We start from the raw sequence: 15,749 nt of genomic DNA on the forward strand, positions 1-15,749 counted from the left end.
TATATATATATATATATATATCTTCTTTATCTACTCATCTATCGATGGACACTTGTGCTGCTTCCATAAATTGGCCATTGGCCATTATAAATAATGCTGCTATAGGAATTGAGGTGCATGTATACCTCTTAACTAGTGTTTCTGCATTTTGGGGGTAAATACCCAGCAGTGCTACTGGATCATAGGTAGTTCTACACAGAGTGAAAGAAGTGTTGGCGAGGATGTGGAAAAATGAACCTCTTACACTGCTGGTGGGAATGCAAACTAGTATGGCCACCCTGGAAAATGGTATGGAGGTTCCTTGCAAAAAACTGACTGTCCTTTTAAAGTAACAACCCTACCTGCTACCAACTTTATTTTTGCTCCATAATACTTAACACTAAAATACCATCTGTGTTACTTCTTGCTTATATTATCAATTTCATCTCAGCAGAATACATTCCATGAGTCAGGAATTTCCTGCCTGGCTGTTCACAGCTGTATTCCCAGTACATAGAACCATATTTGGCACACATATTTGGTTGAAAATAAACAGTGCTGCTTTCTGTTAACTAATCAAAGGACAGTCTCATTTAAAGATTATTAAAAATTCAAGAGCTGAGCCATTAAACGTTTAGTTTCTCAGAAAAAAAAGATACTGGATGCGTCTGGATTTTGTAGCTGCAATATTCTTAATCTGATCCATTTACCAGCTTAAAAAGAACATTTAAGGTGTTTCGGTCATTATCAGTGGTGTTTTTGGCGTGTTCAACTACTTTACAACTTTTTCCACAAAACCCCCCTTGTTTGCAGACAGGTTAAGAGATGATTGCTCACCTACTAGCTCCTTCCTTTCTCAGAGTCACCCTCTGAGGCTGACAAAGGCAAGCAGAGAAAGGAGGCTAGAACGAGCTTCCGCGCTGAAGCCCAGATGCTACGTCAGGCTCAGGCACTAACCCACCGCAATGCTCATTCCACGGCTCCATTTGCTTCTGAGGCCCTGCGAAGAGCAAGACCGGTCTGGACCTTAAGGACTTTGGATTTCAGTAATAACAAATGGAAAGATGGATGGAAAAGCAGGAGCCGCAAAATATGCTGGGAGAATCCTCGGGAAAGGACAAAGGAGTGGAGCATCCTCAAGTTTCCTCCCAGACACACTGGAAAATAGTAATTTGGGTTTGGCAAAGTTATTGCCAAAGGCCACCCAAAAAGTCCTTCTCGCGCAGACTGTACAGAGGCGTGGCAATTCCGGAGAGCAGGGAGGCAGGACCCGGAGGAAAGGCCCTAAGAACCCAGGCGGCCACGCGCGCTCCGACCTCGCGTCGCCTGAGGGGTCGTCCCGCAGCCGCAACCCTCGCCTCCAGCGCTGCCCGCGCGCGCACGCGAAGCGTCACTAGCTCGGGAGCTGCCCCGCGGCGGGAGCGGGAACCCTCCTCGGGCCCCCTGCGGCCCACTGCGTGCAGAGCGACGTGGATGCGGGAAACACAGAGGCTGGGGCGGCGGCTAGAGCCCCTGAGGCCGAGACGGCGGTTACCGGGTAGGGTGAGAGCACCGCTGCCACCAACGCCAGCAGGAAGGTAACGGCGAAGATCGCGAAGTCCAACATGGTTCTTCCGCCCAGCCACGTCTCGATCTCCGCGCTCGGGCAGCAGCGCCTCAGCCTGGCGGGCTCTGCGGAATGGGCGTGTGGGCGGCGCCCGGGGACCTGCGAGCCAATGGGCGCCGGGCGGGGCGGGCCCGGCAGGGCTGGCGGGGAGAGCAATGGAGCGCCGAGGGCGGGCGGCGAGCCTGGGGCCACACCCCAGGGCGGAGGTGACGGCCACCGCGGCTTTGGGCGCCCAGGACTTAGGGTCGGAAGCAGCAGAGGAAAGCGGAGGCCGGGCTTCTAAAACACCGTAGCGTACCATCGCTGTGCCTGGCCCACCCTTGTCAGTGGATTTAAGATTAAAACCCGTAAACCAGAGATTCTCACGGTGTGGCCCCCGGAACAACAGCAGCACCGGGGAACTTGCTAGAAGCTGATTCTCTACCCTGTCCCAGACCTACAGAATCGGACTCTGGGAGCGAGAGGGGTTCAGCAGTGTGTGTTATTTAGCAAAGCTGTTGACCGCAGTGAGAACCGCGGACCCAAGCTCACCTGGACCTGGAAGTGTCAGAGTCAAGCGCCGTTAGGCGTTCTTTGTTACAAAAGAGTTTATTTGAAGTGCTAATAGATGTGATTCCTGACAGTTGCACCTGAGTGAAGGCAGCGAACTGTGTGCAGTGATGGGTAACTTCCGCTAGAGTGGCAAATTGAAATTTCTAAGCTTCCATTTCCTTCATGTAAAACAATGGAAATAATACCACACAGAGAGTTCTGCAGGAATAAATCTGATATTTTATGAAAAGTACTTAGCATAGCTCCTGATAAATGATGTTGTCTGGAGCATAAAAGTACCCTAAGATCCCCTTTTTATTTCATATGATTCAAGTTCTGAATATGGATCATGTAAAGCAAGGCCACGTTACTTACTGGTGTTCCATTTAGTGGCGTCCTAAAAGTATAGATTTTATTTCTGCTACTTTATATAAGTAAGGTCTGTCTGTCTCTCTCACTCTCTCTCACACACACAAAGGCAGCAATCTGGTAAGAGAAATCGTTCGAGATTGCATTTTAAACATCAGATAAATGACTTACTGCTTAAGCATGAAACATATCTCATTGAAAATGCCAACTCTTCTGGCGTCAATAGCAAATGTAACAAAATGTTACTATGTGATATTTTATTTGGCAGAAATTGTACTTTTAACTCTATTTCTCTGTGTATAGATGTGTTTCGAACGTTCATTTTTAAATATCTTCTTTGGAATTTTAAAGACATTTCCCATGTAAGTCATATTCAAATAGGTTTCAAAACATGTAAACGTCAGATTTAAATGCCTATATGAGATTACAAGTAACAGTAACCTCAGACACTAATATTCAAAGATAACCTGGACTCCTCTTTAGGTTCTAAATTAACCTTTGTATTGCCTCTGAACTTTGAGGGTATGAAAGCGAGATGAAATTACAGACATTGAGCAGGACACAAATATTTTAGAGATTGATCTCTAAACTATGCAACTCCCTCTATATGTTCCAAACTCTTGCCCAGATACTACCTAAAAATATTTTGTAAAACCATGTTATACTTTCACACATTTTGGTGTTGACATCTAAAATTTTTATCTTGACTTTAAAGGATTGAATTTCCGTGTATTATAAATATTCACATTTTGAAGTTATTATATCTCTCTTTTAAATGTGTAAAAAGGAATTTAAATACTATAGTGATGTGATGACTATCATCAAGCATTTTTAAATACACAAGTTCTTTGTGAAGAGCTGGAAATTTCCCATGGTTCCTTTTTCTCTTTTTTCCTGCCGTGGTCCTGAACTTATTTCCATTTCACTTATCCTACAGTGTTTTTATCCTAAAGGATGTTTATTCTTTAAAGTCATTTTTTTCATCACCGTCATAATTCTCAACATGTACACATTTTGAATTTTAAAAATACATTTCACATCTTCAGACTCTAAAATTCATGTTTTTTAAAACTCTTTATGAAATATTTTTTAGAATTTTTAACTTTTAAATAAATGTTTTAAAATTTAAAATATTTAATTTTCAAAAACTCTTTTTTAAAGATTTCATTATTTATTTGACAGAGAGAGAACACCAAGAAGGGTGAGGAGAGGGAATTAGACTCCCTGCTGAGCAGAGATTTATGGGCCTCATTGCCAGGGTCCTGAATCATGGACCTGAGCGGAAGGTAGACCTCAACTGACTGAGCCACACAGGTGCCCCTTAGGCTGATTCTTTAGGATCAAGTGTCATTATTTCATTTTGTTCACAATTGGTAAACAACGTAACAATTTGATAAGTAGTAAACATAAGTAAAAATTCTATTGGAAATGCATCTCTCCAGATGGATGGGCACTTTTCAACAGGTTCATATATTTATGAGTGAGGCTTTGTTTGCTTTAATATTAGCCATGATTCAATATCCACTCTAATCCTGTTTTTTTGTTTTAATACATGTAAGCCTTCAAAAACACTTTTTGACAAAAAATAAAAGATGGGACACTGTTATAATCAACATATATTTAATTTTTTAAATGCTTTTGAGAGACGGACAAAAATAATATAAAAAAGTGGTTAACTAGGCTTTTATATGTATATAATTATGTTTATTTTATATTTAATGGTCTGTTACCTCACTCTACATCTCAATGAGGTCCCTCTTTTCCATTTTACTGGAAAAAAAGAAGAATAGGATAAGTGGAAACATCTTTTTGTTGGTTGTTCTCCATTCTCCACCCTCCTACAATATCCTCTGAGATCATTCTCTGCATTCTTTTGCCTGTATTGTGACTGTTGGAGCAATTTCTACAGAATGCAAATCCTGGCTCCCTTATAAACTTGGCTCCAAGTTGGTTCCACTCAATAGAGCATCAGTATGCTGAGGCTAAAGGCTGCGAGTTTAGTAAGCTTCCTTTTTGCTCCACACTCAGCCTTGAGGTCTTGTTATCCACTTGGGGAGCCATATCCCCTCTCCATCCAGGCTTCTGGAGGTAGTCTCACTCCTGCTGATCCTCCAGCCCTGTCTGAGCTATTATTTTCTCTCCTTGACCCTTCAGATCTAGGATTGATAATGGGTTTCCCCTGTTGCTGGTCTCTGGATATTTAGCATCCCCTTGTTGGTCTCTTAACCTTGTCTCCACCCCTCCTATATAGTTCCTTTTCTATTAAAATCTTTTTGAATCATCTGAGTTAAATACTGTTTTTGAGCAAGAATGGCCTGAACAAGATGGAATTTGGACCAGGTTAAACACATATTTGACAACGCCATGAATGACAGACATCCGCCTTGATTAGTTTTGGAATGCAAAAGCATGGTAAGATTATTCGGTTATCACTGATGGTGGATAGTGGAGGAATACAGGTAGGGACAAAACTTCGGCGGTCACATAACTCTTCATGATAACAGTAGGGATTACAAAACATAGAAGGAGATGGCTGTTTCCTTCTGACTAGTATATAGGTCTTTAAAGGGGAAAAATAAGCCTAAATGTGAATTCTCAAAATAAGGTAGATGAAAATCAGGAAACCTTCTATGAGTGATTCCAAAAGGTTTTCTTATTCGGCATCGGTACAGCTGCAGGCTCGACACAGCAGCTGAATATCTAATCGGTCCCAAAATCTAATTGTAGGTTATTAAGTTTTGCAAATGCTAGTTAAAAGTACAAACTTGTCAACGTCTTATTCTAAAGTTAGAGCACTGTTTGAAAGGAATAGACTCTGAGATGTGCATTGCTCAGTGCAAGACAAAGGCTCAAACCCCAAGTTCCTCTGAACCTTGCTATCCGTCCTCTGGTCAAGGAGGCTACCTTTTCTCACATAAAAGTCTTTTCAGAAATTTCTCTGGGTCAGTTATATCACAAGGGACGCCTATTATCCCTGAAGAAGAAACTCTCATTTCCCTAAGTATCTCCAGGCCCATAGAAAGCTAAACTCCTCATGACCCATGGAAGAGAAATGCCTGCTCAGGTTCACAATGGAATAACGCAGTGGCATTGTGGGCAGAAAGGCTGTTTGATGGAGCACCCCTCAGCAGAATGGAGGAATATTCTCGACATTTTTATAACTTTGCCATCACGGTCGATAATAAAAAGTAAGAAGACATTTAGTTGGTTTATTATTGCTTGAAAATTCTCTACACACAGTGCTTGCTGCAGCACGGCTACTAAAAGTGGAATGATCCGAGAAAATTAACGTGTGGTCCTTAGAGGCAAGGATGGCACTCAAATTCATGAAGTGTTCCATATTTTTAAAAATAATATAATGAAATTTCTACATACAAGTGCACCCCTTTTTAACTGAGACCTGGGGCAGAACACTGGCTTAAGCATCAAACAAAACAGTAAGATCTTGTTGTGTCAGAGAACCAGGAAGCATGTGGCTGTCAGGGTGGAGAGAGGCATACTGTTAAAAAGAATAAAACAGGGGCGTAGTTTTCTGACTGGCTCAGTAAGCACAAACAATGAACTCGATCTCAGGAGGTTGTGAGTTTGAGGCCCCCATGTTGGTAGTAGAGATTACTTAAGTAAAGCTTAAAAAAAAAAATATATATATATATATATATATATATATATATATATATATATATATATATAAAGGCTAGTAAGGGGCCAAGTATATTTAAATATAGTTTCATTCATGCACGGGATTTGAGATTTTAGTGTTAGCTTGAGCACCTGATATTGATCCCAGAATGTGCTTGTTTGGTTAGATGAAGCCTGGATTCCAATACTGGCGAGATCATTCTAGTTGAGATGCCAGATAGATCTACTTTCATGCTACAATGGCAGAATTGAGTCATTGCAGCAGAGACCTTATGGCTCTAAAGCTCTAAAAATATTTATTATCTGGTCCTTTACAGGAAAAGCTTGACATTGGTTCTTGCTGTAGTAGGAAGAAGTAGGTTTAGGGAGATGGGGATGTTGGTATGGATTTTTGTTGACATGTCGATGGCCTGACTTACAACACAAAGGAACTTAACAAACCTGTTACATAAGAATATTCTGTCTTTGCCCTAAAATACACCTTCATAATGATAAAATTAAAAACATGTGTAAAAGCATGGTTTTTTACGGATTGAAGTTCAATAAATCTAACAAAGATAGCCTGAACTTAACTTCAGATGTCTGGGGTGTTCTATAATGCTCTAGCTTTGGGCAAGGCTTAAAATATAGACACATAATTCGGCAAATTATTTCATTCTCCATAAGTTAATTTTTCTTCCCTTCACTTCAGCCCCAATATCCCTATTTTTACAATCAGATTTTACACATCTTTGTGTTCTATTGCACTAATGCCATACTTAAATTAGCCTCCTTGGTTCCTCATAGTATATTTCTCGATAGATTTTTTTAAAAATAAATTCTCGTGTTCTAGGTTTGTGAGGCATAATTCATAGTAAAGGATAGTTTTAAATTTCATGTTTATTTATTATCGATCTATTTATTTTATTTTTATGATTTCTATCTTATTTATTTGACAGAGAAAGAGCCCCAGAGATAAGTGGGGAAGTGGGCTGGATCCCAGGCCCGGGATTCATGACCAGGCCAAGGCAGATGCCCAACTGACTGAGCCACCCAGAGCACCTAATTCTTTTTTAATTGAGAAATACTTGCTGTGAGACAGGTAGCAACTGGAATTATCAATAAATTTTCATTTTATTTAAAAATATTCTTATTTATTCATTTGAGAGAGAGAGCAGAGACTTCCAAGCATAGTGGAGAGGAAAAGTCAGACTCACCGCTGAGAATAATGGAGATGGCTCAATCCAGGACCCTGGGATCCACAGACTCGAAGTTGAAGGCAGACATTTAACTGACTGTGGCCACAGGTGGCCCTATCAAAATTTAAAAGTAATAAGATTCACAGAAATGAACCATGAATTTTACCCATTGTGATGACGGTAATTTTGGAAGTTTGCGAGATTAACAATCATATTTGCAGGGAGTTCATAGGCACATTCGCATTAGTCTCACTTAGGCATTGCATTTTCACCATTTCAAAAGCAATGACTATATCTGTGCAGTAATATATAAAAATGGGTACCACATTTTGCTCTTATTATGTCTAGATCAGGCTATATACATTATTTAAAATGTAAGAATAGTTTAATATAGGGGTACTGTTCCCTAAGCTGCCTATTAGTGCATACTGAAAGCTTACAATAATTGCTTGGTGCTTCTGGTTCATTATTGAAGGCCCAAGAGAAGAAGAAAATGATTTGCTCAGCAATCTGCTGGTGTATGATATTTCATTAGGGCAAATCTATTGTGTTTTGTACTACTCAGAACAAGGACTTGACAAATTAATTTAAACTGATTCTATCTGCTTGCTCTCGAATCTCTACTCCACTCATATATTCTTCTAACTTTAGCAGGTATACAAACCAAAAAACCTACAACTTCGGGCCCGCAGTCACACTTTATTGTTCAACATAAAGATGATGAAACATGTTAAGTTTCCTCAAAGTAGTGAACAATGAGATCACTTCACAAAGAGTAGTGCAATATTGAGTTAAAGTGGTTTCACTAAGTACAAATATGTAACTCAACTAAATTATACCACCAACCCTGATTGCCCATGTGTTCTTTTTAATTATGGCATCATGTTTGTGCATTTTCAATGATGGACCCATGAAAGGGTTTTCTTGCTGGTCGAGATGTTTAAGTATAGTGGCATTCATGGTCCGTGCCTCACGTATCTCTGGTCGAAGTTCTGTCTAGCAGAAATACTACATAAGATAAGGTCGGTGACAGGATAAGTAACTCAAAGATGTCTACCTATCTCTTGGCAAGTTGTGGATCCTGTGCCAAAAGCCTGAAAACAAAATAGGCCTAGCTAGTGTGCATGTAATACAGCTTTCCAAGGTGAAGTTCTTCGCTCTTCACCATCGTTCGCCCGCCCAGCATGACTTATGTGTTGACCTAATCAATCCTCTCATTCTGTTCATCTGTTAAGCATCCTACCGATACTTGTGGTTTTTAAACCTTCCCTTCCTCCATCTTCATAAACTTTAAATTACCTTAGTTTCAGGGGCGCCTGGTGGCACAGTCATAGTGTGGGACTCTTGGTTTCGGTTGGTCGTGACTCCGGGGTCCTTACATCCAGTCTGTGCTCAGAGGGGAGCTGCTTCTCCCTCTCCCCTCTGCCCCAGTGACACTCACTTGCCTCTATCCTCTAAAACTAAATATTTAAAAAATAAAAAATAAATTACTCCCAATATGGCCATCTGTTTTCTGTTGGACTTTCATACAGTATTAGTGTATCCCCCTTAACTTGTTCTGAGTGGTTCAAAATTTTTTCTCATTTTTGTTTAAAGATTTTATTATTATTTGATGCAGAGAAGACAGCCAGCGTAGAGGGAGCACTATACCAGCGGGGAGTGGGAGAGGAAGAGCAAGCCCTAGCAGCAGTAGGAGTTCCTGATGTGGGAACCTGTAACGCGCCTGGGATCACGCCGCAGCCTGGAGCAAGAGCAGATGCTAGACGACTGCGCCCGCAGGGTGCCATGAAATTTTTCTCATTTCTAATGAATAAGGGAAATCAGATACAGTTTGCCTTACCTAGTAGAAATAGCATTATACTTTAGTGTTTTACTCTAGGGCTGTGTCAGCTCCTCCTCTGTGACATAGTAAAATAAAGTTTCCTACTCTTTATTATGAAATTCCATACATCATCTTGTTCATTATTTTGATGACATCATACTGTTGGGACCTAGGGAGCTAAGGAAAATTTCCCTGGATGCCCTGAGTAAATAATTGCATGTCCCGAAGTTGGGGGAGATTAAATCTCACAAAAGAGCATTAGAGTCATGTCACCTGGAGAAGATTTCTGTAGGTCCAGTTGCGCTTTTGCATCACGGCAGATTCTGAGATGGGTTTAATGCAAGAAGAGGTGGAACTGTGATGCAGGCCCAACAACTCCTTGCCAAACTAGTGAGGAGAGCTGTGGAATGAGAATTACCCATGAGGGTTAGGATATTGCTGGGCCTTCTTTTTTAAAAGCAATCTGAGGTGTTCCTCTCCGAGGGAAAACTGAGTAGGGGAGAAAGTTAGCCTCTGGCGAGGTTTGTCTCAGGGCCACAAGTGATATTCATAATCTTCTTTCTCTTCTATCCCGTTAGATTTCTTTCTCGCTACCAAGTCCCATGGCTTGCTTGGTGGTGGTTAGTCTTTTTTTTTTTTTATTAAGTTTTTATTTAAACTCCACTTAAGCTAATCATACAGTGTAATATTAGTTTCAGTATGGTAGTCATAGTAGTATTCAACCCTTACAGGGACATCAGCCAGTGCTCAACACTTGACAAGTACCCTTCCCCCTCACCTATTTCCCACCCACCTCCCAGACCCACCTCCCCTCTGAGCGACCATCCAGTTTGTTTTCTATAGTAAAAGTCTGTTTCTACTGGCGTGCCTGGAGTGGCACAGATCAGTTAGGTGTCCAACTCTTCCAGCCTCAGTTCGTGATCTCAGGTTGTGAGATGGACTGTTGTCTTCAGCATGGAGTCGTTCTATGGGACTCTACACTCTCTCCCCTCTGCTCACCTCTCTCTGTCAAATAAATAAATATAAATCTTTAAAAGAAGAAAGCTCCTGGATTCTTGGAGTTTCCTCTCTTTTTTCTTTTTTGCTTATTTGTTTCTTGAATTCACATGGTGATATCATATAGTATTTTGTCTTTCTCTCATTTCACCTTAGCATAATACTCTCTAAGCTCCATCCATGATGTTGCAATATACAAGATTTCATTCTTTTTAATGGCTAGATAATTTTTCCATTATCTATATAATATTCCATTATATATATAATACATCTTTTTATCCATTCGTCAGTTGGATGGATACTTGGGCTATTTCTGTAATTTGCTCTTGTAGATACTGCTGCCATAAACATCAGGGGTACATGTATTGCTTTTAAATTGGCATTTTTGTATTCTTTGGTAAATACCCATAGTATGATTACTACTGGGTCATAGGTAGTTCTATTTTTAACTTTTTGAGGAACATACTGTTTTCCAGAATGGCTTGCCACCTAGTTTGCATTCCCTATGTTTGGTGGTTAGTCTTAAAGAATGACTGGAATTACAACTGCCGAGCCTCCTTGGTAACCATATACTTCCAGGCTATACTCTATGTCCATTTGCAGTCACAGTTGAGCAAAGGGAGTCCAAGTAATGCCTCCAAGCAGATCACCTGATTCTATACATATTTCTTCTGTCCCCATTAAGTGGAATACTAGCTGTACCGGAATAACACTTATTTCATTTCGGCAGTGACTTGCTGCGAATCGAACGCGTGGTTTTAGCAGTTAGCAGGCGGCATGGCAAAGGGATAAAGCAGATGGCGGATATATAAAAACAAATACCAAATATTTCACTCATATATTGCTTGGCAGTGGACTTTTCCCCTCGGGCCCGCCCCCTGCGGCCCACTGCGTGCAGAGCGACGTGGATGCGGGAAACACAGAGGCTGGGGCGGCGGCTAGAGCCCCTGAGGCCGAGACGGCGGTTACCGGGTAGAGGTAGAGCACCGCTGCCACCAACGCCAGCAGGAAGGTAACGGCGAAGATCGCGAAGTCCAACATGGTTCTTCCGCCCGGGAGCCACGTCTCGGATCCCGCGCTCGGGCAGCAGCGCCTCAGCCTGGCGGGCTCTGCGGAATGGGCGTGTGGGCGGAGGCGCCCGGGGGACCTGCGAGCCAATGGGCCGCCGGGGGCGGGGCCGGGGCCCGGCGGGGCTGGCGGGGAGAGCAATGGAGCGCCGAGGGCGGGCGGCGAGCCTGGGGCCACACCCCAGGGCGGAGGTGACGGCCAACGCGGCTTTGGGGCGCGCCCAGGACTTAGGGTCGGAGCAGCAGAGGAAAGCGGAGGCCGGGCTTCTAAAACACCGTAGCAGTACCATCGCTGTGCCCTGGCCCACCCTTGTCCAAGTGGATTTAAGATTAAAACCCGTAAACCAGAGATTCTCACGGTGTGGCCCCCGGAACAACAGCAGCACCGGGGAACTTGCTAGAAAAGCTGATTCTCTACCCTGTCCCAGACCTACAGAATCGGACTCTGGGAGCGAGAGGGGTTCAGCAGTGTGTGTTATTTAGCAAAGCTGTTGACCGCAGTGAGAACCGCGGACCCAAGCTCACCTGGACCTGGAAGTGTCAGAGTCAAGCGCCGTTAGGCGTTCTTTGTTACGCAAAAGAGTTTATTTGAAGTGCTAATAGATGTGATTCCTAGACAGTTGCACCTGAGTGAAGGCAGCGAACTGTGCAGTGATGGGTAACTTCCGCTAGAGTGGCCGTAAATTGAAATTTCTAAGCTTCCATTTCCTTCATGTAAAACAATGGAAATAATACCACACAGAGTTGCCCGCAGGAATAAATCTGATATTTTATGAAAAGTACTTAGCACAGCTCCTGATAAAATGGTCGTTAGTATGTGGCACTGGTTGTTCTGAGCATAAAAGTACCCTAAGATCCCCTTTTTATTTCATATGATTCAAGTTCTGATTATGGATCATGTAAAGCAAGGCCCGTTACTTACTGGTGTTCCATTTAGTGAAAGCGTCCTAAAAGTATAGATTTTATCGTTTTAACGGTATAAGTAAGGTCTGTCTGTCTCTCTCACTCTCTCTCACACACACAAAGGCAGCAATCTGGTAAGAGAAATCGTTCGAGATTGCATTTTAGAACATCCAGATAAATGACTTACTGCTTAAGCATGAAACATATCTCATTGAAAATGCCAACTCTTCTGGCGTCAATAGCAAATGTAACAAAATGTTGCTATGTGATATTTTATTTGGCAGAAATTGTACTTTTAACTCTATTTCTCTGTGTATAGATGTGTTTCGAACGTTCATTTTTAAATATCTTCTTTGGAATTTTAAAGACATTTCCCATGTAAGTCATATTCCAAATAGGTTTTCAAAACAGTAAACATCAGATTTTTAAATGCCTAATAATAGTTAAGTAACAGTAACCTCAGACACTAATATTCAAAGATAACCTGGACTCCTCTTTAGGTTCTAAATTAACCTTTGTATTGCCTCTGAACTTTGAGGGTATGAAACGAGATGAAGATTACAGACATTGAGCAGGACACACAATATTTTAGAGATTGAGTCTCTAAACTATGCAACTCCCTCTCCTTATGTTCAAACTCTTGCCCAGATACTACCTAAAAATATTTTGTAAAACCATGTATATACTTTCACACATTTTGGTGTTGACATCTAAAATTTTTATCTTGACTTTAAAGGATTGAATTTCCGGTGTATTATAAATATTCACATTTTGAAGTTATTATATCTCTCTTTTAAATGTGTAAAAAGGAATTTAAATACTATAGTGATGTGATGACTATCATCAAGCATTTTTTAAATACACAAGTTCTTTGTGAAGAGCTGGAAATTTCCCATGGTTCCTTTTTCTCTTTTTTCCTGCCGTGGTCCTGAACTTATTTCCATTTCACTTATCCTACAGTGTTTTATCCTAAAGGATGTTTATTCTTTAAAGTCATTTTTTTCATCACCTGTCATAATTCTCAACATGTACACATTTTGAATTTTAAAATACATTTCAATTCTGTGACTCTAAAATTCATGTTTTAAAACTCTTATGAAATATTTTTTAGAATTTTAACTTTTAAATAAAATGTTTTAAAATTTAAAATATTTAAATTTTCAAAACTCTTTTTTAAAGATTTCATTTATTTATTTGACAGAGAGAGAACACAAGAGGGCAGGGAGAGGGAGAATTAGACTCCCTGCTGAGCAGAGATTCCCATGGGCCTCATTGCCAGGGTCCTGGAATCATGGACCTGAACGGAAGGCAGACTCAACTGACTGAGCCACACAGGTGCCCCTTAAATATTTCTTTAGGATCAAGTTGTCATTACAGTTTTGTTACACAATTGGTAAAAAACTAATAACAATTTGATAAAGTAGTAAACATAAGTAAAATTCTATTGGAAATGCATCTCTCCAGATGGATGGGCACTTTTTCAACAGGTTCATATATTTATGAGTGAGTATTGTTTGTTGCTAATATTAGCCATGATTCAATATCCACTCTAATCCTGTTTTTTTGTTTTAATACATGTAAGCCCTAAAAAACCTTTTTCACAAAAATAATAAGATGGGACACTGTTATAGCAACATTATTTAATTTTTTGCAATGCTTTTGAGAGACGGACAAAAAATAATATAAAAATGTGGTTAACTAGGCTTTTATATGTATATAACTATGTTTATTTTATATTTAATGGTCTGTTACCTCACCTTTACATCTCAATGAGGTCCTCTTTCCATTTTACTGGAAAAAAAGAAGAATTAGAAATGGAAACATCTTTTTGCTGGTTGTTCTCCATTCTCCACCCTCCCCACATATCCTCAGATCATTCTCTGCATTCTTTGCCCTGTATTGTGACTGTTGGAGCTAATTTCTACAGAATGCACCACCTGGGCTCCCTTATAAACTTGGCTCCAGTTGGGTTCCACCAATAGGAAGCATCAGTATGCTGAGGCTGAGAAGAAAGCAGGTTTAGAAGCTTCCTTTTTGCTCCACACTCAGCTCTGAGGCTTGTTATCCCGCAGGGGCCATATCCCTCTCCACCTACAGCTTCTGAGGTAGTCTCCTCCTGTGATCCTCCAGCCCTGTCTGAGCTATTATTTTCTCTCCTTGACCCTTCAGATCTAGGATTGATAATGGTTTCCCCTGTTGCTAGTCTCTGGATATTTCAGCATCCCTTGTTGGTCTCTTAACCTTGCTCACACCTCTATATATAGTTCCTTCATTAAAATCTTTTGAATCATCTGAGTTAAATACTGTTTTTGAGACAAGAATGGCCCCTTGAAACAAGATGGAATTCTGGACCAGGTTAAACACATATTTGACAACGTCATGAATGACAGACATCCGCCCTTGATAGTTTGTGGAATGCAAAGGCAACAAGATTATTCAGGTTATCACTGATGGTGGCATGGGATGGAATACAGGTAGGGGACAAAACTTCAGGCGGTCACATAACTCTTCATGATAACAGTAGGGATTACAAAAGACGATGAAGGAGATGGCTATTTCTGACTGTATTATAGGTCTTATGAAAGGGGAAAAATAAGCCTAAAGCTGTGAATTCTCAAAATAAGGTAGATGAATAATCAGAAACCTTCTATGGTGATCTCAAAAGGTTTTCTTATCTCGTGCAGCTGCAGGACTGACACAGCTGAATATCTATCAGTCCCCAAAATCTAATTGTGCAGGTTGTAGAGTTTCAATGCCTAGTTAAAAGCACAAACTTGTCAAGTCTGTTATTCTAAAGTTAGAGCACTGTTTGAAAAGGAATAGGACTCTGAGATCAGGACATTTGCTCAGTGCAAGACAAAGCTCAAACCCCAAGTTCCTCTGAACCTTGCTATCTGTCCTCTTGTCAAGGAGGCTACCTTTTCTCACATAAAAGTCTTTCAGAAATTTCTCTTGGGTCAGTTATATCACAAGGGACTGCCTATTATCCTGAAGAAGAACTCTCATTTCCCCTCGTTATCTCCAGGCCCATAAAGAAAGCTAAACTCCTCATGACCCATGAAGAGAAATGCCTGCTCAGTTCCTAGAGGAAATAACCTAGCAGTGGCATTTCAAGAAAAAAAGGCTGCTGATGGAGCACCCCCAGCAGAATGGAGGAATTTATTACCGACATTTTTATAACTGCCAGCACATGGTGATAATAAAAAGCAGAAGACATTTAGTTGGTTTATTATTGCTTGAAAATTCTCTACACACAGTGCTTGCTGCAGCAGCACGGATACTAAAATTGGAATGATCCAGAGAAAATTAACGTGGTCCTTGAGCAAGGATGGCACTCAAATTCATGAAGTGTTCCATATTTTTAAAAATAATATAATAAAATTCTCTACATACAGTGCATCCCCTTTTGTCTGAACCTGGGGCAGAACACTGGCTTATACATCAAACAAACAGTAAGATCTTGTTGTGTCAGAGAGAACCTAGGAAGCATGTATTGAGGTGGAGAGAGGCATATCTGTTTAAAAAGAATAAAACAGGGGCGTCTGACTGGCTCAGAAAAGCATGCAACTCTTGATCTCAGGGGTTGTGAGTTTGAGCCCCATGTTGGGTGTAGAGATTACTTAAGTAAAAACTTAAAAAAAAAAATATATATATATATA

At 40.9% G+C, this 15,749-nt stretch overlaps 1 protein-coding gene and 1 non-coding gene across 2 annotated transcripts in view; one reads left to right on the forward strand and one right to left on the reverse strand.

Moving 5' to 3' along the window:
• The window catches only part of LOC103659951 (cytochrome P450 20A1), a 73,933-nt gene extending 62,686 nt beyond the window's left edge, over window positions 1–11,247 (reverse strand). Inside the window, exon 1 of the mRNA XM_040641835.1 lies at window positions 11,090–11,247. Coding sequence (XP_040497769.1) covers window positions 11,090–11,161 — 72 coding nt within the window. The 5' untranslated portion in view covers window positions 11,162–11,247. The remainder of the gene's footprint in view (window positions 1–11,089) is intronic.
• A 4,099-nt stretch (window positions 11,248–15,346) lies between these two features.
• Window positions 15,347–15,453, forward strand: LOC121100022. Its single transcript, XR_005831768.1, has one exon. It is a non-coding gene; the product is annotated as a U6 spliceosomal RNA (small nuclear RNA).
• Window positions 15,454–15,749: the final 296 nt, after the last annotated feature.

Source organism: Ursus maritimus, unplaced genomic scaffold (assembly GCF_017311325.1).
Source record: "Ursus maritimus isolate PB19 unplaced genomic scaffold, ASM1731132v1 scaffold_1, whole genome shotgun sequence".
NCBI classification, from domain to species: Eukaryota; Metazoa; Chordata; class Mammalia; order Carnivora; family Ursidae; genus Ursus; species Ursus maritimus.